The 26,549-nt window shown below is 38.8% G+C and overlaps 1 protein-coding gene across 1 annotated transcript; it reads right to left on the bottom strand.

Moving 5' to 3' along the window:
• LOC119736792 lies at positions 1-25,917 on the bottom strand. The gene is made up of 15 exons (XM_038210801.1): positions 25,703-25,917; positions 20,260-20,331; positions 19,491-19,562; positions 17,609-17,689; positions 17,176-17,247; positions 15,886-15,957; positions 15,509-15,652; positions 13,093-13,161; positions 12,829-12,903; positions 12,604-12,675; positions 6,003-6,056; positions 3,164-3,339; positions 1,114-2,455; positions 482-1,056; positions 1-173 (listed from the first exon to the last, which is right to left on the bottom strand). Exons 1-15 carry the CDS (start codon positions 25,915-25,917, stop codon positions 1-3), a joined length of 3,264 nt encoding a protein of 1,087 aa, XP_038066729.1.
• Between the last annotated feature and the right edge of the window lie 632 nt (positions 25,918-26,549).

Here is a 26,549-nt window from a genome sequence, read left to right as displayed (position 1 = left end):
CTATGATACACCTGTAGCATGATGATTTGACACAGACCCATAAATACTATCAGATATAGGTATGCCACTAATTAGTCTAAGAGTCGTTTCTCCTTCAGTATGCGATGTGTTGATTGGTCTACAGGATCGCGAAGTCTTCCATACAGCCTTCACTAAGGTCCAAACGGCGCTTCCTAAAACATACAAACGAATTGGAGTAATTGGATTGGTAGTAAAAACAATCGGTGATCAAAATGAGGAAACATAATCCATGAGTTTGCCATAATACGGTATTTTTATCCGATTTAAAAGTTTTATGTAATCAGAAATTGTAAGTTTAATTTAAAACAATAATAATGTGGTATTCTGGTTTGTAACGGCTTATACTTTGACATAGATCCTATATCAACGAAAGTGGTGTTTGGAGCGAACGGCCTGGATTTATGAGCTAACTTATTCTCAACCAAATTTCTTAATTAAAAAAAAAAAAAATTCAAATCACCTGCCACAAAGGCAACTATGTTCAGGTTGATAACAATCAGGAAGACGACCAGAAATTCCTTTCTTGCATCGCTGGACTGGTTCTCTTCATCTGGTAACAGAAGCAAAGATGCTGCCGACAGATTCAGGAAGATGGTAGTCAGGGAACACATCTGAAGACGGTGCTCTGCCGCATCCTTCATTGGTTTCAAGTAAGCATGGGCGATAAGAAAGGCCACGGATAAGACAATGGTAGCAAAGAGCGTGAAATGATCATCAGCACCGAACATCAGAACGAAGACAACTTGGAGGACTTTGCGAGCAAGTTCCACAATCTCCCAATACCAGAACTGCTCCTTGTAGTTCTCACACAAGAAACTAACCCAGGTGATCTTATTGTCGTCAGTCTTTTCTCGGTCCGACTCGGGGAGAGAGGAACTTGTCACGTCATCATGTTCAACATCTTCAGATTGCACACCGGTACCTTCAGAAGTATTTATCTCTTCAGAATTGGCGTGACACAAAAGTTCGGTATCTGACTTAGGATCAAGATCAGATTCGTTTTGGTAACCAGACTGATCCGTCTCACTACAACCTCTTGAATGACAGGTGTTCAAACTATCTGGCTGATAATTTTGAGCTGCAACGTCACACAAGGGCTGCCCGGCATTGCAATCATCTGACGGTGCAGAGGAGCATTGATCAGATCCCTTGTTGCTTCGACAACTCGCCCACAACATGAGGAACAGTGCCAACGGAAGGCCAACAACATAACACAGGGACACTTCGGCGGCGTAGTTGTAGCTGACATGCTGATTTGATTCGCAGTCGATGGAGTAGTCCGATCGGAGTCGCAGGACTTTGAAGTGATCGGTGTCATCTAGGTAGAACTCGTCACATCCAGGAGGCAGCAAGGTAAAAATGGCACTCGATACGCTTGGATATGTGACAAACAGAAGAATAACCACCACCAGGTAACAGGTTTGTTTAGTTTGAGCCAACATATTGTTGCAAACCTCCTTGGACAATTTGGTCATTTTCAGGTAACTTTTCCTGCAACCGTACACAATCAGTGCCAACAACACTACAAAGACAACGAAGCTCATACCAGTTATAAACTCTATGTAAATAGTTGGGTATGTGAAATTTGGGAAGTAACATCGAGGGCTAACGATCAATTGCGCAATATTCACCTCTAACAATCGGAAAAATGAACCAATGTTAGTAAGTGCCTGTGGCCAATGAATCCCATCCAGTGCTTCGAATATTTCGCCCATGATCTGATAGAAACCAAGTACGATCTTGAATCTGGAGAACAACGCGTTGATGGCAGAACGCCCTCTACGCCGATGTCTTCGAAGGTCCCACATTACGATGATAATTAAAACAACAATAACTACCAGAGCAGCCACAATCTCTAAAAGAAACACATACCATCTGGGACATTCAAAGCATCTGTTAAACCAAGAATAGTAGTTGGCAATGCACTGAGAGCACAAGAAATCCTCATAACCAAATTCACATGTAGCATTTATTCCGTCACCCCCATTCTGACACGATTCTTTTCTTGGACATGGATGAACTTTTGGCAAGGCACCTTTAAACCTTACCGTGCTTTCGTCGTAGCTCTCGTTATGTATGAGGATATTTTGTACATATTTCTCGTAAGATTGATAGTTGTCGACCGAGCCCCAGTCCCAAGTCCACCAGAATCCTGGCAGAAGATGTTGATATTCTTCCGAACAGTCAGTTCCTTGCAACGGACAGGCGAAGCATTCACCAAACCGATCTTTACGGTAGTAATTCGACACACAGGGACACGCGCGGAATCCTGCGTGGCGGCTTGTATCCGTGCCTGATGGACACACCACGCAATCTCCGATGGTTTTACCAGGGTGAGCTTCTGGTGGAACGTATGTGCCATTATTGCAGAAAAAGCAATTGAGGTCTGCTCCTCTCTTCACAACTTGTCCTGTTCGGTTTTGAAAAAAACCTCCTGAAGGAGACATCAAAACAAACTATTTTATTGTATTTATATGCCTGTCGAATATGTTGCAAGGCTCAGTACAGTTTTGTTACATTTTTATTTTAGAATAAGCTTTAGGGCAGTGCTTTTTCTGGTAAATTCTGCTGAATTACTTTTCGTAAGGTTAATCACAGTATTTACACAATTTCCAACAATGTAAATAGTAGTTTAAATCTTGAATGAAAGTGATTGGGTTTGTTTGCAAACTGCAGAAGCCGAGACCGACTTAGAATGTTATTATTTGTATATTTAATACGTGTACTATCCTCAATTAAGTTCAGTCATTGAATCCAAACTTCTTCGTTACAGAACATTAATCAGAAGCAACAAAACCACGGCATTAACAGATCTGTACGAGAGGGGAATAAAGTGCTTGTGTTGCGATACCTTTCGATAAGTTAAGGATATCATTTTAATGGACCGATCCAGTAAGCACCGCTCCATGGTATTCTGACCAATCACAGCCATGATTTACGTCCGACATGCGTGCATAAAAGTCCGACATGCGCGTGCACGCGCGTATGATGCGCGCGGCAGAAAAATGCAGTGTGGCATTGGAAAGGAGCACGTGTTAATTTGCCCACTGCGCAGTGGGAGGGGCTTACTGGATGGTCCATTTTGGGTGCATTGCTCGACGACGTCTGCGGAATATTTCATTTTAAAAATTGCTTAACATACCTGATGGACAGGGTTTACAATCCTCGGGGGCTCCTCCATAGGTTCCCTGATGACACGTAGTGCACTGATATGTTCTATAGCCTGTTTTTTCACAGCTGAATCCGGCTCGAATCAATAGATTGCGTTCCTCCTTCGTCACGGATAGTGTTTGAACAAAATCAGTCCCGACCAAATTTCTGCATAGTTTTAATGAATAGATACAATTATGTTTCAATGCAATTCATAATTTAGCACTTCATTAATACAGAAAATGCAATGAACACAAAACAATCTCAGCTCACTGTGGTAGGGCTGAGGCGAGGACTGTGGTTAATTATGGAAGGCCAAAAAAAAAAAAATACTCGGTCTCTGGTCAGCGCGCGCGTCGATTTTAATCATGCGCGTCAACCTTTTTTTTCCCCTTCAAATTAACACGGAAGCTACAACAGCGCCCTCTATTGTTGCACCTCCTCAAATATTTGTACCAAGGAGCACCAAGAAATGGGGAAATTGCACCAAGGCAAATGATAAAGGGCACCAAGGCAAATTATGGAGGACACCAATGTATAATGAGGACACAAAAAAGCAAAATAGTACCCACCTTGTCAGTACAATTCAAGCTTGAAAAAAAAAAAAAAAAAGCCAACCAAAAAAAAAAAAAAACCTGCGTCGCCGCATCAATTCAGGAACTTCGGTCTGACCAGAGACCGATTTTTTTTTTTTTGGCCTTATAGGATGAACTTTGTGCCCCCCATTTTTTTCTAATTCCCAAGTCCTCCAGAGTTAGGTCATGCACTTTCTTAGAAATGGGTTGGTTGCTTGGCAGCTCGTGTGGGCGGTTGGTAGCAGGACTTGCAACCAACCACAAAAGTCCTTGAGGAGAAACTGTATAAATTCGGTGGCCAGTGAACTTTCCCTTCACTTGACCACCGAACTGCAATTAACAGAGACAGGTAGATGGCAGCACCCAGCTCCACTGTTTAAACTGTCTCTGTAACCCTCCAACTGAACCTGCGGTATACATATATACATTCTCTGTCCTGCTCTAGGTGAGTTTGATAATACTTGTATCTTACTTTTACTCCTAGGTTAAAGTGTTTATTCTTTACTCAAAGTTTAGACCAAGTCGTCATAATGTTGTTATTATTTCTATTATGTTCCTTTTATGCCATCACTATATTTTAAGTTGAGAGTGTTGTTAAGCTTGATAGATGAATATTGAGTTCTTAGACATTCCAACTTTGGCCAATTTCCACTTGAGAAGTTCTTACTGCAGTTGACATTTTTATTGTTTCGTTGTTGTCATTTCTTGAAGCAAGCACAATTTTCTTTTGAATGTTTGATGCATTAATTTTCTCATAACCTGATTTGAGAAGTAGCCATGTTCTCTGAAAGTAGAACAAATTCCAAATTGATCGATTCCCTAAATTGTTTGATTTTCTATGATTGATCTGAAAGTTTATGTACTCCGATTTGCTATTTTTGTACTAAAGACTTGTGGCGACTCTAGTCTAAATGAAGTAGAACTTAAGAAAGAAGAGTTTGTAGGACTACAAGTACAAAAATAATGATTTATTATTATGAACATCCTTGGATTATTCAGTTAACTTTTTGGCATATGAAAGACAATCAGCATCTAATAATCATTCCCAGTTACTTTTGATTTAAGTGAAAAGAGGAATAATTTCCTTAGTACAAATTCTGTGAATTTGTAGTTCTCTTTGATCATTTGATAAGTGTATTCATTTTACTTGATATATCTAGCATAGCCTTTTAAGTTTTATCTAGTTTAGTTTATTCCAGTAGCTAGCATTTTCTTTATTTTCTTTATATCCAAGTTTCAAGTTTTCAATCTTCGATATTCCTTTTTGTTTTAAGATTAATTTGATTATTCAGGACCTTGGTATTTTCCATCCTGGTCAACTTTTTCTTTCTTATTATGAGTCATTCGTATTCCCTGAATTGTTTTAAGTGTTATGATGCAACAGGTGTAACCTTGTCATGCCTGAGGCATTGGTCTTGGTATAATGTCCTTGGGGGTATCTTACTCACTTCCGGGTAAGACCTACCTGCATACACACTAGTGGTAGAGGGCATTGACCAGCGCTGGTGACCATGACAACGGTACACACAGCCTATTGTTTAAAGGGACTTTTGACTTTTGCTTATTTGAAGATTCTATTTACTAAGTATTTTATGAAGTTGATATTTATATTGACTTGACCACTGAACTGCAATTAACAGAGACAGGTTGTTTGGCAGCAACCAGCTCCACTGTTTAAACTGTCTCTGTAACCATCCAACTGAACCTGCCATATTCATGTATTCATCCTCTGTCCTGCTTTAGGAACGAAGGACACGACTGCTTTATAACTGTACAGTTGAGAGCTTTTGCATTTATCAACTGACAGCTAGAGAAGGAGTATAGACATATCCTTTTGGACCCCTTTCGTCCAGTCGTCTTTATCTCATTGTTTAAAGCATTGAGAGTCTTCATGTAAAGTCTTCAAGTTTCCCTTAGCACCGAGTCAAAGAATTCCGCCAAGCTAGTTTTACTTTTTCCGACAAATCAAGTCAAGTCAAGTCAAGTCTCCAAGTCAAGCAAGTCCCGTCAAGTTCCGTCAAGTCAAGCAAGTCCCGTCAAGCAAGTCTACAACAACGGATCAAGATAGGCCCTTTAGTCTCTCTTTTATATTCATATAACCGGTAAAAATTAATTGTGTCGGCGTATATGCATTTGACTATATCATGCCCGCTACACATAATGCGACTAAACTCACTCAAACGCTTGAGATTGCTGCTTGAGTTTGTGCCACATCGGTGGACATTGATCCCTAACCGAATATTAATTGAGACTTACATATTGAGGTCAGACCTGGTGAAAGGAACTCTCCTGAGTGTGCTGCCAATGGATCTGTGGAAATTGAATGAGCCGATGATTAATGATAGATAGCAAGATCAATCTGTTCTTTGGGACGCAACTGACATAATCGAGTCCGTTGTTGATGAAAAGATGTTTCTGTAGAAACAGAAAGGATATGCCGTGCAGTCGAGTGTAGTTATGCTGGCACGCTAGCGTAAAATAAAGTATGAATGCCAAAAGATGCATACCCCATGCACGCCCCAAAATGGAGTGTTTTTGTCCTAACGAATTTTCAATTGGCATGTTTTGTTTGAACGAAATCTATTTTATTCCGATTGTTTAGGTGTTGGGTTATGAACCCACAACCTATTGTTATTGGCGTCTGTATTTGTCTCAACAAGGTCTTTCATATTGTGCACAAATAACCCGCCCTGCGAGAGCAAAATTGTCTTTCAGTAGAACCTTGCTAGTAACTAGGGCGCTAGAAGTTATTTTCAGGTGTTGGGCTTTAGCCCAAAACCTATTGTTTTTGCTAGGATTTTTAGTTGTTTTTTTTCTATACACATTCCTTCTCCAGAACTGTGTGTCAAAATGAAACATATATGAACTTCAATTGTCAATACATGAATGCACAACCTACCGCAGATGTGCTTTTTTGGAATTACGTAATCATGACGTCATCACGGGTCACGTGACGTCACTTCAAAGTTTAATAAATTTAATCTTTGAAATTCCATATATTAAAATCAACCGTGAGAGACCGGAACCTGAAATTTGCGGGAATCGACATGGTAATACATGATCTTCATTTTATTTTGTGCGCGTAAAATCACGTGACCCTTCCTTCCAGTCGAAACCGGAAGTGCCTAATAATTTGAAAGTGGAAAAGATATGAACTTGCTTGTAACGATTGAAGTGTCTTCCTGGATTGACCTTTCAAAAAAAATAATAGTTGACGCCATGAAGTGTTGGAGCGCCCTCTAGCGGCAGGTTAAAAAAACGTCAGAAACGCATTTTCACTTGATGTCTGTGGCGAGGTTTGCGGTAATCGCTTCAAAATTAATGTACATGATGACCATAATGCAGACAACACCTGTGCGCGAAAAAAAATTGAAAAAAAAATTGATTACGTCATCAGACCGGAAGTTACAATAAAAAGACCTTTAAACCTTCAAAAATTGCTAGAAAATATACCGTGATAGATATAATCAAGATTTGGCTGTATATAGCACAGTTAAAATAGCTCTTGAACTTTCTGGTAATGACGTCATAATGACGTCATCAAGTATCAGGTTTCTAGATTCAATCTTTGAAAATCAATATAAAATCAACTGCTACAAATTTGATTTTGTTTTTATGGCAATCGATACAATATTGCAGGGTCTTCAGTTTTGGTATTAAATGCAAAATCACGTGACCCTTCCTTCCGGTCGAAACCGGAAGTGCCTTATTATTTGAAATTGGCAGAAGATGCGAACTTGCTTTCAACGATTCGAGTGTCTGCCTAGGCAGTACTGTACAACAATTTTACAGGTGACGTCAACAAATGTTAGAGCGCCCTCTGGCGGCATGTTGAAAAGTCAAACATGGATTTAAACATGCATATTTTGAGTTGATGTGTGTGGCAAAGTATCAGTTTTATGAATGACACGTTAGGAGATAACATACAGAGATCATCGCTTATTGCGAACCGCGTGTGGTATTTTCACACCATCAACGGATTCTTGCTCATTGTGAACTATCATATCACTTCCTATGAATTCACTTGTCCATGTTGACTATACAGGGTGAGTAAGAAAACGAAACCCAAATGACAGGACCAATTTTTGAATGAAATTTTGCCTGTAGCACTTTCAAAATCTAGATTATGAAAGCCCAATCAATGCGCTTTCTTTTAGTCCAACAAAAATTCAAATCACTCATATACTGTTCAAGTTACAGAATTTTGAACACGAACGCTCTTACATAAATTTAAAGTTCTGTCCACGGATCACAAAAAAGGTAAGTGTTCTATCAGCAAAAAGAAAACAATTCACATGCATCATGAGAATTGTTTTCGTTTTGCTGAAAGAACATTTACTTTTTTGTGATCCGTGGACAGAACTTTAAAACTGTGGTTGTGTTCAAAATTCCGTAACTTGAAAAGTACATAAGTGATTTGAATGATTCTTGTACTAAAAGAAAGCTTAATGACTAGGCGTTCATATCCTACATTTTGAAAGTGCTACAGGTAAAAATTGGTCCTGCCCTTTGGGTTTCTTTTTTTTTACTCACCCAGTATGATGCATATATGCACTTGCGCTTCCTTAACGCTACCTTCGACTTTCCTTCGAATTTATCGACGTGCGTTGTTATTTGGCAATCGTATCGACCTATGAACACCGAAGAACACACTGAATTTCTGCACTTGTTACGAGAAAGATGGCAATCGAGCACCGTCAAAAGAAGGGTAATTTTTTTACGTATTTCCGTTTGACATATATTACGTAATAATGTCGAGGGCGCCCTCTACACATGCCACAAGGTGCTTCATTTGCGTGGACGGAAATGTCTGATTTAGCTTCACAATTTCTGGGTCGTTTTTCAAAACATCTTATGATACATTTTTGTATCCATGTTTTTGGTCAATTTGTATACACAAATAACTACAACAGTACAAGGCTGTTAACCGAATGCACTTTCTGAACTATTAAACTGTGAACACCATTATTTTTCTGTACATAGAATCTATATTGTATTGTTATTTTCACGGCTGCGATTCAAAGCCACATCATACCACTGACAGATGGCAGGTTGATATTTTTACGACGTTATTGTGCTTGTGATTTTTTTATGACCATGGATTTAGTTGAGCTTTTCTCAAGCTATACCGTGGTATTTCCTTTTTGACATGTCTGGTTATTGTTGCAAGGAGAATAATAGCTTTCTACCTTGTTCACACACCGGGAATTTTAGTGATTAATGATCCTGAAACCACACTGCGTGCAGCAATGCCTCTCCAATTGTAACTCCACTTTTATTTAGTACGCGTGACCCACGTCGGTTAGTTGAGGATTAAGGGGGAAAATACCCCCATCTTCCGGCTTATGACAACGAATAGTTGATATGATTTATTGAGCCGAAATGGCATACAGCATGAAGGTAAAATAAAACAACGATCTTGCACCTTTTAAAAACTGGTGCAAATCCACAATGGGGAAAGTACACCCCAGAGTTAATGAACCCATCAACTTGTGAACACCTGTTTACGACAAAGTAGTTCTTAAAAGTGAAACATTTCACTTACAGGTCAACATGTCTCATTTACACCATTTTGTACACGGACCAAAAGTGTTGAACATTGGTAGATTTTGGTTCAGCAGATATTTGTGTCTGCTGCATGGTTTGCATAAGTATATGAAATAACACAGACAAAGCACTTGCAACACGATCCGTTAGAATATTCAGGGGCGGATCTAGCTCTCAGGAAACGGGGGGGGGGGGTGATATAAGGGGTGGATCATAGGCTATAAGGCACACCCTGCTGAGGGGTTCGGGAAAATCCCCCCCCCCCCGGAAAATTATTTTGAAATCTACGATACCTTCTCTTGCATTCTAAGGCAGTTAGAGAACAAATTTAGGAAATTTAGCATATTCCATTCATTATTTTTGGCTTTTATGTTTTTCTTTGAGCGCCCGGTGGGGACCCATAGAAGATACAGGATAGAAGATATCATCTGGTCGCTGGGAAAACAAAATTCTGGCAATTATTTTTCTTTCAAAACCCGTATTAATTGACATTAATGCATGGGAATTCCCTCGGGTGTTGTCAGCCGTTCGTTTTTGACGTGCAGGTTTGACCCCCCAAAAAAAACACCGAGTGGTTTTTTTCTCACGTGCAAAAAATGATTGCGAACTTGCCAAACATGCTCAGTATAATATCGCAGTGTCCGTAAACTACGAGGCGAGAGATACAACCACACCGGATCAGTCTCCTCCATCTACGCCAGTCGTTTCCCGGTTACCCTAGCTGTCGTGGGGTCAGTCTGAACGAGCGCCACATTCAACAGGAGTTGTGAATTGCTTGTTTTTTCTTTCTCTCCGATTCTCCCACGTCGACAAAAAAAAGATACGAGGGGAAAAAATGGCATCCACTTGTAAGGGAGGCTGTTGGATATCTACCGTGGGCGACACGCAAGTGATCCTCATCTGTCTTCCCCCCCCCTTTTTTTTTGGGGGGGGGATTGAGATAAATAAAGCTTATCAGTTAGAGCGCAACACGACCCCGACTGGCCGGGGCCGAGACCTCCACCGGTTGACGCGGCCGTGTTGCGCCCCGTCTAGCCGGTTGACCACGCCATCAGCAAATGATTTCTTCGTTGTGTGGTTTGAATTTTGATAACCATTGTTCCCTTTTCCTCAAGTTTCTGACAAATTGGTGCTTCTTTCCTGTACAGTACACAGATCTGGAAAGAATGATGGCATAATTATCATGTTATCGTTCAATTTTATTCCGTCAAGCTTTCGAACTGTTGGACGATTGCAAGGTTCTTTTCTGTTACTACAAAATGTTGGCCTTTTTTACAGCAGCGATATGGTCATCGAACTATCTTGCGAGTTTAGTGGCTACAGTTCATCAGTTATTTTTTTGTTTTACCTTATTGGACACTTGCCAACACCGAAAATACAAATCAAGCAAAACCTTTCAACAAAGATGTGCCTTTTTAGCTTTGGGTTGCGTTAAACATTTTCCAAGGAAGACTCTGTTTGGTGTTTACTATGCTTATTTTCCAAATTACTCGCTACCCAAAATACTCCACGTACGGGGAGTACTTCGGTACGGGCCCAGAGAGACGGTGATGTCGCTTTAAGGCGAAGTGTCATCGACGATGTGTACCAACGATACGGTAACACAATGGTAACGTGTAGGTTGTTCTCGTTAGGCCCAACACCTACTATTATTCTATGAGTTCACTTTTCTTGTTAGGTGTTGGGCGTCAAAGCCCAACACCTATTGTTATTGTAAGAATTCTACTTTTTTTTTTTTATTCAAGACACTTTCGTTTCTAGAACTGTTTGGCAAAATGAAAACATATATGAACTTCAATTGTCAATGCATGAATGCACAATCCACAGAAAATGTGTTTTTTTTGTAATTACGTCATTATGACGTCATCATGGGTCACGTGACGTCACTTGAAAGTTTAATAAATTTAATCTTTGAAATTCCATATAAAATCAACCGTGACAGACCGGAACTTGAATTTTGCTCTTCATTTTATCTTGTGCGCGTAAAATCACGTGACCCTTCCTTCCGATCAAAACCGGAAGTGCCTAATAATTTAAAAGTGGAAGATGATATGGTTTCGACCGGAAGGAAGGGTCAAGTGATTTTGCACTTAATACCAAAAATAAAGACCCTGCAATATTTTATCGAATGCCATAAAAAACAAAATCAAATTTGTAGCAGTTGATTTTATATTGATTTTCAAAGATAAAATATGGAAATATTTATTTGCTTGTAATATGACACTTGATGACGTCATTGTATCCAGAGCTATATTTACTCTGCTATATATAGACAAATCTTGATTATATCTCTCACGGTTGATTTTTTAGCAATTGTTTAAGGTTTAAAGGTCTTTTCTTTATAACTTCCGGTCTGATGACGTCATCCATTTTTTTTCGCGCACAGGTCTTTTCTGCATTAAGTTCATCATGTATGTTAGGTTTGAAGCGATCACCGCAAATTTCGTCACATATCAAGTGATAATCAACATGAACAATCAACATTAACATCAACAATCAACATCAACAATCAACAGCAACATCAACAATCATCAGCAACATCAACAATCAACATTAACATCAACAATCAACATCAACAATCAACAATTAACATCAACATCAACAATCAACAGCAACATCAACAATCAACAATCAACAATCAACATTAACATCAACAATCAACAATCAACAGCAACATCAACAATCACTAATCAACAATCAAAATCAACATCAACAATCAACATTAACATCAACAATCAACGTCAACATCAACAATCAACATTACTATCAACAATCAACAGCAACATCAACAATCAACATCAACAATCAACAACCAACATTAACAATCAACAATCAACATCAACAATCAACAATCAACATCAACAATCAACAATCAACATCAACAATCAACATTAACATCAACAATCAACATCAACAATCAACATTACTATCAGCAATCAACATCAACAATCAACATCAACAATCTACAATCAACATCAACAATCAACAAAAGAACAACGTATGAGAACGACCGACCAAAATTTGCAAAAAGAGAGTTCTCGTGTCACATTACTGGGTCTTATCGAATTTTGTGAATCCAATAACTAAACGTCGGTGGATTTCTTTTGTTCAATGTAAAGTGAATACTTTTTATACCGCTAGGAAATTAGCAATTGAAAAACAAAGCTGCTATATTTCGAGGTGAAATCCGAAAATAAGTTTCAAATTAAGTATGAAACTGCTCATCATGTAAATTGCGACACAGCAAAATATAAGTACGATGTTAAATCACTTCAATGTCCTGCAATAATTATGCAAAGTATATACTCACACGTTGCAGCGAGGTCCTAAATCTTGCCAAACCGAATCAGCAATAACTTCGACGTCGTTACCGTAAAGAGATCTGAGACGAAAGCATGTGGATTAACAATCTTAAAAGGTTTTTTTTTATATATAAAAACCCATTTTTTAACGGATACACAGTTCAATGAATACTGTTTGGTAATCAAAATCATAAAGAGAATTGTTTTTGCACTTCGTTTTCATTGGAACTCACACAAGCAGAAGCGAATTGGCTCTCGTCATAAACGGCCTGGCTCCAATTGAACGCAACTCCGCGTTGAACAAGTAACTATTGAAAGAAACCAAACCGAGAACACAAACTAGTTGATATACCTTATGGTCAAATGGACACGTGGATATTTGCACCAATTGGGTCCAAGCGATGTGTATATGGGGCATTTTTATTCAAACTGTCCCATTAAGTTATCTATAGGAAGTGAAGAGTTTAATCACCAAATTCCTTGCTAGGACTACTCACAGGTTTACTAGCTGCGTATCAGAAAACACTCGCTCATCAATTTCGGTTATTGGGTTGTCAGCAATCATTCTGCAAACAAAAGAAGTAAAACTTCTTCATTTTGATCGATACCACAATCTTGACTTGTTAAAGGCATATATATTTGCAAAATTAACCCAAAATTAACCTACCGAATTATCATCAAAAAGCTTACTTGATTTAAAGATCGTACTGGTACTAAACACCCCGTGAAATAATTCCGTCGGGCTTGCTGTCATTTAGAAGAAATCAAGAAATGTAGGAAATTTCCAACGATCAGTTAGTTGAGTGATTTTGGAAATTAAGAGTTAGAAATGATGACATCGCGTTTTGTGATTACAAGGTTTGCATGATTTTCACTGTTTTTTCGAGACGTGTGGTATCTTCCTAGCTGAAACTTCAAGAGGTTAGGTTTATAACATTCTACTTTGAATTTTGGATATTAGGTAGTGGTATTATTGGAAACAAAATGCATGGACAGCAAGTGAACTTATAAAGCTCAAGTTTGGTTTTGATATTTCCATTCACATTTGAGTTACATCACAGAGACGTCATTATAGGTTTTCCCGGCTATTTTTAAACGTTTATCGTTTGAATTCACCGATCCTATTATTCAAAATCGTCGAGCATAATCGATTTAGTGCACCTCGAATGTTTAACTTCATCTTTTCGTTAGACAATTTCAAATTTAGTTCAAGCAAATTAAAACACTTTGTGTCCCAGAGTATTCGATATCGTCTCGTCTTTACAAAACTTTGTTATTCAGAAATCAATCTCGTCTAATGCACCATAATTAAGGTTTTTCCAGCTATTTTAACACTTTTATCACGCGAATTCCCAATATCGATACTTTAATTTAGCATTCCGATTCGTCCAAATTCTTTGAAATTCGTCTCGTGAAGCAATCGGCGTTGAATTGAAAAAGCAAATTCGTTTTTTGTCATTCGTTTTAATGTCTCTGGTGACTTAAAACATTACGATTAAAAATGTGCCAAATCTTTGGACTTGCAATGTTTGCGCATTAATAAAATTTGAATTTGTTACAAATATTTCATTATAAATGAAAGTATAGCGGTAAATTTTGAGTTTTCTTTTACAATAAACATTAAAATCAGAAATTGAACTTTCACAATATGCTCTTTGCTTAGCATATGGAAATTAAGCATTAAGATCAAACACCTTCGTAATGTTGCTCTTTAATATATGTATATGAATAAAACAACAGAAATAAGGTATGTCTATCAAAAAACAACATTAAGAAGGTTTTTGAACTTAATGCTTAGTGTCCATGTCATTTCGGTGCATATTGTGAAATGTCAATTTTTGACTCGAATGTTAATTGTGAAACACAGCAATAATAATTCACGCCTTACAGCAAACTACTTTTATTTATACATATAAGGAAATATATGTTGAGTTATCATTGTTTTAATTCGCATAATTCTTCAAATAAGTCTAAATATTGGGCGCATCGTATACGATTTAAGTCACCAGGGACGAAAAGTAATGACAACAACATGAAAACGATTGACAAAAAACGAATTTGCTTTGTCAATTCAATGCCGATGGCTTCACGAGACGAACTTCACAGATTTTGGACGAATCGGAATGCTAACAATTTAAATTATACTGAACCTTAAATGAAATCTAGTGGTGGCTTTCTGAAATTCAAATTGAGAAGTGAGCTTGGCGATGTTCGGGGATGAAATTAAAGTATCAATATAGGGAATTTGTGTGATAAAAGTGTTAAAATAGCTGGGAAACCTATAATAACATATACGAGGACATTTAAGAGTCTCCATTCGTGTTTTTAGACATTTCCGTCTTTCATTTTGACACTTATTTTTTTCGATTATTTATTTAAAGCATTTTGCTTTGTTGATCTTGGTAATCTTTACTACACTGTTTTGGCAACTGTTCTTTGAGTTCAGTACTGTACTTGGTCCGTGAATGAGCCAAATTGTACTGAGGAAAACAACCGGACTTACTTAACAAGAGTTTTTAATTAATTGATATCACACATTCGATGTCTGAATGCTGCTAACAGCTTAGACGAATATGATCTGCAATGACGAATATTCTCGACCCAGTGTTTAAAGAGGGTGACCAAACTTTGAAATTAAATGACTAAATTGGTTTTGGTAAAAGCGTGCAAAAAGTTTCTCGGATGAAATTGATTGTTAGACTTGATGAATTTAAATGAAAATAGCCGGGAGAACTTATATTATCGATGTTTTTAGTTCACAAATATTAAGCTTGTTGCTTTAGAAGGTTGTTAAATTTGTAATTATGAACATATTCTAAGGATATAACAAAAGGTAAGAATATGTATTATTTAAAAATTGTGCTGTCGGTAAAATATTGACTCTTGTTTTTTTTCACTTGTAATATCACTTACAAAGTCCTTAAGTTCTGAAGTCCAACAAACATCTCCCTTCTGAGAACTCTAATGAAGTTTTGGTGGAGATACAGAGTTCGAAGTTTCCGCTGAAAACGCAAAAGTCCATCCGGGATGCTTGACAAATCGTTTGAAGACAGATCTCTGTGAAAAAAGAAAGAATATAATTCAGATGATTCAAAATGATATTTTTAATCTATTTGTTAAGAAACAAAACGGAGTCGGAGCTGGGGGGTTGGGGCTTGAACCCCCAAACCCTCTCTGGATCCGCACCATGCGATTTGTTAGTACATTTATATTTTCATTTTAGCTAATATTTGACCAGGAAAAAAAAGATCTTTGAGTGAAGTTCATACAATGAACCTACAATAACTTACAGGGTGCCGAACACAGTAACGTTGGCAAACAGGTCTTCGGGCAGAGATGCAATGTTGTTGGAACTTAGAAATCTAGTACGAAACAAAATTAGATTTTACTTTAGCATATTTCATTAATTTCACGAGATACTACAAAGCTTCTTATTGCACCACTGACACACACTGATGACAGACAAGCAAAGTACATGAATGCACAACCCTATTGGGCAGTGAACCAGTCAAAATTTGAATTATGGTGTTTTTTTTTCAAAATTGACTGAACAGTAATTCACATATTAAGGTACAGAAAATGAAAAATTCAAGACGAAAATAAAATTCGTTTTCACCGCTAAGAAAAAGAAGAAGACGTTATCTTGATTGTTTTAATAGGTTCCATGCAGTCAGCAGAATCAGAAAAGAAAAATGTTTTACTGGCAATTGACCTACGGCAGTTTGCGAATTATCCACGCCCCTTAGACAACCCTATGGTTATTTGTTTGTCTCAGATTTTGCACGTTCCGCGTCCATTTGTATAATCATGTATATATTTGACAATATTTCACAAGCTGCGTTGACGAGATTCTACCGCGATAGGTCAATTATATTTCAAGTCTTGGCGTGACCATCTTTCCACGGTGAACAGATTGTCAATCAATTTTTAGGATTGTGTCCACATTTCAAAAATATGTATCAACGAAGAACACTTATTTGTCGGTATCATCTAATGCCCCACGTTTCATACTTATACCTTTAAATGGAATGTACAACATTTGCTTTTGCTGCAATTTTCAAAAATAAATGGACTGGGAGGATTAGTATGTAATAGCAAACATTGTTTCACGTTTTTGGTCCGGAGATGTCCGAGAAAACCAACCATGTTCTTGTAGTCTGGTTCCCTGACCCCACTTAAGATGAAACGGAGCAATTTATAGACTTTGGGGAATGGTAAGATCAGAGAATCAGTCTAGCACGCTTGTACCCCATCACAGGTGAGTAATCAATTGCAAAGAAAGTGCGGCAAACTAAATGTGAACATTTAGGAGCAGTTTACAAAAACAGTCAGTTTTCTCCAAAGCTGGTCGCCGGGCCGACCAGCGTTGGAAAAAAAAAGTTTTCTTGAAATTGTCAGCACACCAGGAGCCACGATTTTATAGGATGCTTTAGACTGTCATTCTTTAACAATCCCGTCAGGCATTTTGTGATAATTTGATCATTTTGTGTTTTGAAGTTTGCAAATGTTGTATCTTCCCTTTAATTGCATATCAACATTATTTTATTTGATATTGAAATAAAACATAAGATTATACTTACACCTCTTGTACGCCTTTCACTCCGAGTAATGCATCGGCAGCCACATGTTGAATTTTGTTTCCACTGAAATCCCTGTAAAAAAGAATAATTCATATGAGCATCTCTGCCAATAAACAACAATTTTGTTAGTGATAGGATTGATTACACTAACCAGATAGAAGACGGTAGTGATCGATAGCGGATTGCAATCGTGTCGTTATAGGGCGCCCAATCGATTGTGCGCCCTATAACGACACGATTAGACCAGTTTGCCAGCTCTTACTAGCCATGGACAATTGTGCGAGGGCACTCTACAACAATCACCAGCGATGCTCTGCATTGAGCATTATCAATCTTGGGCCAAGACTACTAACCGACCAGCCAACCCAACCTCCCATTTTTTTTCTCCCCATCCTCTAGAAGATAATAATAAGATAACTTTTACCAGACTTACAGAGTCAGTATGTGATGTTCTTGGCCTGGACGATAGAAGAGCCTTGAGGGAATCTCCAACAACTCGTTGTTGTAGATTTTTCTATCAAATCAATAAATACATGCATTTGAATACTTTTATTTCCCATTAAAGAAAAGTTTGTAAGAAAAACCGCTACCGCGTTTCATTTCAAATACCGTACATCCAGGACGAAAATGAAATATTTATGAGCTAACCAATGTTTCATCATCATCATTCTCCTAATCCATCATGGGGCACGTTGAGTCGCCCAGATCAGGCGATCATTAAAGAAAAAGGAAGATGCAGACTGCCACAGCTGTTGTGCACGTGTCTTGTGGTCAACTTCTAGCTGCCGCACCCATTGTGTTGCGAGGTCGGCCCCTGGGTCTCTTCCAGGCAGTGTCAGGCTGGAGTCCCCCTAGTACGTGGACAAGGGCGGCATGGGCTGGTATGTCATCCGGTAGCCATTGGACGTGACTAAAGAGAGAATGACGCCCTTTACCGGTCAATTCGCCTCGTGGAATGGAACATTTCGTCTGTCACCTCATGAAATTTTTCGTACCATTGCACTCACAAACTTAATAACGACTATACTTACACACGAATGTAGAAGGAACCTCCACTAAATGTGTATGGGCTGATGCTTCTGATACTATTATTAGATGCGCTGAAGTCAAGTCTGTAATACCCAAAAGAAAAAGGAAAATATGCCGTTTAATTACACATACTTCCCAAAAGACTGATAGAATCATAAGACAATAAACGTAATAGATACCTCGTTCCTATATGGCTTTTGAGTAATACGCTTCTACCAGCTAGCTACTCTTTCCCCTGTAGTTTATAAGAGGGTGTAATGTTAACGTTAGTACAAGGGACGTGGGACATTCAACCCCACTGTTTGTCTGGTTGTTTGTTGGGGTGTGGGCTGTTTGTTTGTTTGTTTGTTGGGGTGTTGGGGTTGTTTGTTTGTTTGTTTGTTTGTTTGTTTGGGGTTTTGGGGTGGGGAGGGGTATTGACAGTCACATCATATGGCAATGGCAATGGCCGTCAATAATTTCCCCCACATTTTTTAAAATAAACATCAACATAATTTCCTAACCAAACCTGCATCTGGTTTAAAAATGATGAAATATCTAAAATACGGCCTACCTGACACCCTTTACCGGTCAATTCAACAGTGATACTGTGAGAATGGGCGTAAAATGGGCATAATGTACAAGTTAATGCACGTTGCCGGGAACTGCATACTTGTTGTATGCAGTTCCCCATCACTGCACTATATAAGAAGATCCCCAGCCTTTCGAAAGTGACATTTCAAGATTGTGTATATATAAAGCCCCTAAAACCTTGTCTCGGTTATGATATCGCTGAGGGGAGCATACTTATAACATTAAGTTAAGAAATCATCATAATCAAGTCGGCCATCAAATGGGTTTATGATGTGCTGGGGATCGAATGGTGAAATGAGCAGCTCCATTCTCATTGAAGTGTCCCATTTATAGCACAGCGTCTCCCCATTAGCCTCTCCTAATCAAATCCTGTCTTCTCGCGCTGACCCTGTTTTTACAAGACAGAGGGTATAGGCGGGCCCCTGTCGCCTAAACCAGGTGTTTTGGCATGTAGAACTCGTTAGCCTTGGCGTAGCAGTCTGCCTACGAGAGGGGCAACTGATCACAAACCTGGGTATAGGTAGAACTTAGCCTTGGTCGGCAGTCTGCCTGTAGGGCTGGAATCCTGATCCAACTTATCCAACTGGTGTTTCAAAGTTTGTCATTGGTTTGATAGAGGCTAGGGAGGGGACCCAACTATCTTCACGGCTCAGATGAGGACTTGCGAACCTCTCGGCTTTTAATTTCGCATCGTAAGGCTTATTAAGGCTTACCCAATGACAGATCCACCGACACCTTTCATCATGTCTGGAGTCAACTCCGTCAGCCCATTCATTGACAGATCCCTACAAGGTTTAATAAGTAATCATGTTGACATTAGGTACTACGCATGGAAATCGAAAACAGGTCAAGAGGTTCCTAATAATCATATAATCGCATTGAGACGGGGGGGGGGGGGAGTGATATTGAATGAAGGCGTGCCCCTGCTATAGGGGGTCGGGGCACGCCCCTCCCCCATTCTAAGGAAATTTTTCAATAACTTTGAGAACTTTAAGTCGATTGTTTATTATGTTGGCCCCATTTTACTAGACTAGGTATACAAATTGTCAGCGGCTGAACTGCCAGTGTAGCCTTAATTCAATGGCATTTTTAAATCTCAAAAGCAACAATCATTACTATGAGAAAACTATAGAAAACTGTAAGCAGCTTTAGCCTATTGGTGCAGCGTCAAAAATATGAGATGTCAGAATCAAACAGAATAAAACATTAAGAATTTTTTTTTTTTTTTTAAATTCATGGACATCTTCAACTCGTACCTCTGGGCATCAGTCTCCCTTGCGATAACTGAATTTAAAAGGAAAAATCGACTTTGAGTGAAAATTTGCAAATAGTCCAGGCAGTAACCCGTGAACACACAATAGTAATTATCTGTCTGTTTGCATCAAAGGGCGTAATACTTAACAGATTTTATGACTGGTATAGAAAACTGCACGGCAAGTAACAACATAAATGTTTCTGGACATTGCATAAAAAAAAACTTACAGGCGGATTAAGCTGGTAAGGCCGCTAAAAGCTCCTGACTCGATGGCAGATATCTGATTGTTCGCCAAATACCTGGCATTGATTAAAATACAAAAAGGTCACCTTATTGCGCATTTTCCCCAGATAATTAAACAAGCATTGAATATGCCGTTTTAACAAGTTTAAACTTCTTATTAGGAAAAAATTGAGTTGGTTTATGACTTGGTTGAAAAAATTGTAATTTTTTTTTTATCTTCAGCACAGCATAACTACAGATTAATTTAAAATTGCCTCCGGCGCTCTTCAATAAATGTGATTTGTTTTCAAAATAAAAAGAATCAATTTCAGTTTTCTCGGCTACTTTAAAACAGTTTTCAGTCCGATTCACCAATTTTAATATTCACATTCGTCGTGGAGGAATTTCACGTGTTTTTCGTAAAATAAGAGTATTCGTTGCTACAGACCAAATTCGCCTTAGCTATTGCTAAAATAATGACAGCATTCAGAGATTAAATTCGTCTGTCAATCAATTTAAAACGTGTGTTATGCGTAAACTAGTCTGGTGTGTGTGTATTTTCATTATGTCATCGAGCACAATTTGGAACATTTGTTCGCATCATGTTATCAGATCAAGATGATTTTCCTAGCAGTTACCAAAAGAAAAGGCAATTTTGGACCCCCAAATCAAATTTCGTCCTTTTTCCTAAAAATGTTCACACAACACAAAGTACCCATCAGAGTCCAGAAATGAACACCATTTGGCACATTCGTTCGCATGATGTTATCAGACTAGAAGATTTTCCCAAATCAGAGCAGTTACCAGAAAAACAAATAAATATATGACCAAGAACAACAAAACATAATTTCTAACATAATTTTAAATGTTTTGAAACAGTAAACATAGTGTTAAAATGAAAGAAGAAAATGCCACAAACCAGTGGTGCACACGGGGGGGGGGAGGCCTCGGGGTGCTTTAGCCCCCCCCCCCCCCGAAGAAGTTTTCATTTTTTTTTGTCCCACGATTTGGCCTTGGTTATATGAATGTGGCCTTTGTTCGAGTAGTATAATAGGGGTGTAAGTGGCGTCACCAACGTCAAAATAGGCCGCCCTTCAAAAAAAACCAAAATAGGCCGCCCTTTAAAAAAAACCCCAATTTTTTTTTCTGCGGCCAAAAATTTGGCGCAAAATTGTTTGAAAAAATTCAACTTTTAACAAGTTTATAAAAAAAATTTTTTTATGAACCCCCCCCCAAAAAAACAAATCCTGGGTGCGCCACTGCCACAAACTAAGAGAGCCCATCGTTCTCTGTGTAACATGTATGCCCAAAACTGATTCAAACGCAGTTTTAAGAAGACAAAAGCAAAAGAAACAAACAATAAATTTATGAAGAAACTAAAAAAAGTGGAAAATTATTCTTATCAGCGGCCTGTATGCCTTCTACTGAAGATGTCACAATGAAGTATGACGAAAGTAAACAAGGTTTGGATTAAATTGGGTGGCATCAGTTTTCTGAATATCACGGTTCGGCGTAGACGAAACGAAATCGAATACTCCTGGACGAATATGTCAGCTCATGGTTTGAATTTGCCTCTACCAAAATCGAAATTGTATGAAAAAAGGACGAAATTAAATATTGAAATTGCACTAAATTGATTTTGCTGGACGAATTCGAATGTAAAAATCGTTGAATTGGAAAGGAAAACGTTTGAAAATGCCAGGAAAACCTCTTCTTATGTTTTATTTCAACGCCAAAAAAAATAGTTGCATTACCGCTTTTAGGGGTAAACATTTCTGTGAAAAAGTTCTTACTTTGGGATGATTAGCACCTCTAAAACACGAACGTAAACATCATTTATATGCAACGCAGTGTAAATGAGGTAATTTATAGGCAACACATGCACAGCGAATACAAGGTAATTAATAGCAACGCAGGGTACAGGATGGCCCCAAAAAAGTTTACACTTTTTCACCAGACGAAGATTTCTCAAAATTGAGGAGACATATTGAAATTGTTTTAAGTTATTCCTAAACTACAAGGTTTTGGCGGAATATAGTGGAAGTGGCATTGAAAATACCGCTTAAATTCAGAAACGACGGCCATTTGAGAAACGGTCAAAATCCAGTTTGTGCACATGTAAGTCTGTGAAACATAGTCAAAACAATTTCACTGCTTTCACAAAGAACTGCCATAACGATGACCACGCACCCATCTTTGTAAACACCGGCAATCGTGGACCCCCTATTGTCCCTTATCCTCATTCCTTTGTTTGTACTCCTACTTTTTAGCACCAGTTCTCATTGGTTTTGTACACGAATTTCAATCGTGGACTATCGATCAATCGTGGACCCTTTGTTTGTGCCCTAACCCTTTTGTCCCTAGTCCGCGATTGCCCGTGTTTACATACCCATGTATACACGCGTGTGGACTAACTGGCTTATGACCATTTTTTTGTATAGCGGCCATCATTGCTTAATTTAGGCTCTATTTTTAATGCCATTTTACACCATACGCCATATTTTAGGTACCTTCAATGGTACTATGTTTTATTAACCCGTTCATTTGTTTAATTAAACTAATAACGCACATATAGTTGCCAAATATGGCACTAACAAGTTTGAAGTCGGCAATTTCGTCTTAAAAAATATGGGTACGTCGGGTTATTGTACACACAATTGTCCTGGAGACAACAGTACCAAAGTACAGAAAGTCGTACGCAAGAGCTCCACAGCAATTATCGCTGACGCCATTATGATTCCAAAATTTCTCACTGTGTCACACAGTGAAATAACTAAACAGCGTCGTTGTATTGTGAACACATACAAGCATATAAGTCGCGTTCTTGCACACTTTATGCAAGTCAGCATAGATATCCTTGAACCACTGCCCCTGCTTTGCATAACAAGTGCACATGAATGAACGATTCGACTTTTATTCAAAGACATTTATATGTACAGTCACCAGACTCTATTCAGTAAAGTCCCCGTCAAAACGAAAGTAAACAATCCACTTGCATAATGCATGGCTATGTCGCCTTGCAGAAAGTGTGCAAGAACGCGACTTAAATGCTTTTATGTGTTCACAATACAACGACGCTGTTTAGTTATTTCACTGTGTGACACAGTGTGACATTTTGGAGTCATAATGGCGTCAGCGATACTTGCTGGGGAGCTCTTGCGTACGACTTTTTGTACTTTGGTACTGTTGTCTCCAGGACAACTGTGTGTACGGTAACCCGACGTACCCAGATTTCTAAAGACGAAATTGCCGACTTCAAACTTGTCAGTGCCATATTTGGCAACTATATGTGCGTTATTAGTTTAATTAAACAAATGAACAGGTTAATTAAACATAGTACCAATGTTGGTACCTAAAAGTAAACATAACAGCATAGAAGACCGACAGACGAACATAAAATGTTACAAAATAAACATATTGTCTGGATAATTATTTAGGACGTCACCGGCAAGTTATCACAAACTTGGTGTCAAATAGATCATGGGAGTTACTTTTCTTTGACTTTTCATACAAGTTTACATAAACTTTAACTGTATGACCTGCAGTGGCGTAAAAACTCAAAATCTCAGTGGGGGGGGGGGGGGGGCGTGGGGGGGGACAGCTCCCCATGAAACGTGGGGGGGGGGGGGACAGCTCCCCATGAAACCTTGTCGCCCCCCTCCCCCCACTGAGATTTGGAGTTTCTAAAAAAAAATCATTGATCTACATGACGCCCCCCATAAAATGTTCCAGCCCCCCCCCCCACCACTGAAAAAATCCTGGCTACGCCACTGCGGAGCTGCTCTGCAATTCATTCCTGAAATTATTGTTGCATTCCTTATTAGTTCATTAACTTTATATTAGAATCAACATTATTATCTATGATAACGAATTTGGCGGGAAACAGAGCTTTCACACAGTGACTTTATTGGTCAAGCTTTTCCTTGGTTTCAACACTGGTGACGGAGTCTCACAACATTAACTGGGGGAACCAAGTAAGCCAAAGATTCTAGCTGAACCGAGTGGGCACGGTACGAGCTATCGCTTCGCAGAGACGGCCGGAATGAAGCGGAAGCGGACCGCTACAGTCACGGGGAAGCAACAGCTGAACGGGGCCAGCGAGTGTACCGGATCACACTACAGTTCGAGCCATGGTGTGCATGGTCAACCGGGACCAGTGGCGTAGCCATGAATTTTTCAGTGGGGGAGGGGAGAGGGTGGGCGCTGGGGGAGAGGGGGCTGGAACATTTCATGGGGGACGTCATGTAGATCAATGATAATTTTTTTAGAAACTCTAAATCTCAGTGGGGGGGGGGGGGGGGGGGACTGGGGGCGACAAGGTTTCACGTAGGCTATACCCTAGGTCTAGGCTGTTCATTGGCAGACACAACTTTACGGTTTGTAATAAGCCTACTTACAACATAGCAAGCCACGTATGGTTCCGGAATGAATTTGTCTTCAGTGCTGTCAGCTCATTTTTATTGAACTTTCTGTGTAGAAAAAAAAACAGGATTTTCAAGAAATTTCGATAAAAAGTCGCTAATTATACAAGTATATAGATAACTACAAGTATATTACTTTGCAGATTTCTATGGAAAAAAGCTGGGAAAGAAAACATAAGAGTTGTAGGCCGAATGCAGCATTAGTGCATACATTAAATTTATATTCACATTACAATTTTAAATTCATTGGTTTCTACCCAAAAAGGGTTATATTTTGTTATTCATTACAATCTTGAATGGCACTTTTTATATTGAACTACAATTTTAGGCGGGATAGTTTCACAGGGTATATGATAAAAAAGGTCCTATCTTCACTTTGAGCAAGTGTTTTTTGGTCATTAAATCGGTGGGTAGGCCTACATTTATTTTCCGAGTAATTTCAAATGATTCTGCTAACTTTAAAGGGGTTGCACCCTAAAAAAAATAACGAGACACTGAAAAAACACCAATCGCTCCAGGCTACGTTATCATTTTTGTTTCACTTCAGCTTTTGAATTAGGAGAGGGACGCTTGTGTCCAGACGAACGTAAGTCGATATCCACAATCCACACTGCCTTCGAAATCCAGCCCTGAATTCATTCCATGCACATCAACGTCGTGCTCAGAGTGCAACCGTGCCATATAATACGCGTACCACTTCAGTGTGTGTACGTGTACGCATACTGCAAAGACTAGCTGCAGGCGCGACACCGGCGACATGGGCCAAGTCTAAATTCAGCTTAAGCAAGAAGAAGCAACATACAAATCTCTTAATTGTCAATGACATTTTTGGCTCTGAAGTCTAAATTAAAAGAAAACCGTTCAACGACATCATCAGCTTTGAAAATTCGTTCGGAAAAAAAATCAAACTTCATAGGGATACTTACTTTTCGCGGCTATTATATGCAATTGCACGTATGGATAGGGTGCAGGTGTACTATACTGAAATAAGCCTACTACTGATTTAAAACCACACGAGCTAACTTACAGCAAGGTTGTGTCATGTGGTATTCCGTTTGGCATCGATTTCAGACCTTTTCCATTGCAGTTTACAATTTTCTTAAAACTGTCACACTCGCAGACGTGACAGGCATCATCTTCTGTCGTTGCAAGACATAAAGGTAGTGTGCAGAGTAGAGCGAGACATAGCCAATGTATTCCTGGAGACTTCTCAGGCTCCTTGCGTCTCGTAATCTGCGCCATCACTGATGCGTCGGTCTGCACGGTTTAGGCTTATATATCACTTGTGTCTTGTTTCTGCTGAGGTTCTGGTTTAATGCTATGATAAGCATTGCGTCAAGGTTTTACTTCCGGTTGTGCTGCAACAATGAAAGTCCCTTTGTATGGTGTACTATAAAGGACACCTATCTGTTATCGTCGTGCGTGTGGACACTATTTGCAAACGTTCAAAAGTGAAACTGTCCAAACATCATGAAATATCCTACTTGATAAGTAAATAATAGAATCAAGCATCCTGTGATGCGTTGTTTCTCGTACAATAGCCAATGCTGTAGTTTCGGGAAAAGAGGAATCATAACCGATTCCTCGTGTTGGTTCGCGCTTTCAACACAAACTATATCACTCTTAACACTGAAATGTTGAATCCAACACTTAAGGTTCGGTGAGTGACCTCGCTTTGAAAGTATTAAATCTAGCATTGTAAATGTTAAATTAAATGTAAGTGTTTATTCAACTTTTTTCAAAGTGTTAAGTTTGAAAGTGTTGCATCCACAACTGTTGAATTAGCAGTTTAAGCGTTGGATTTAACAATTTAAAATATGCTGGATTTAACACTTTCAAAGTGTGGTCACTGATCGATCATGTAAGTGCTGGAT

This window comes from Patiria miniata, unplaced genomic scaffold, assembly GCF_015706575.1.
Source record: "Patiria miniata isolate m_02_andy unplaced genomic scaffold, ASM1570657v1 HiC_scaffold_3, whole genome shotgun sequence".
Taxonomy (NCBI): Eukaryota; Metazoa; Echinodermata; class Asteroidea; order Valvatida; family Asterinidae; genus Patiria; species Patiria miniata.
Note: the sequence above shows the minus strand (reverse complement) of the source record. Positions and strands in the feature narration are given on the sequence as shown.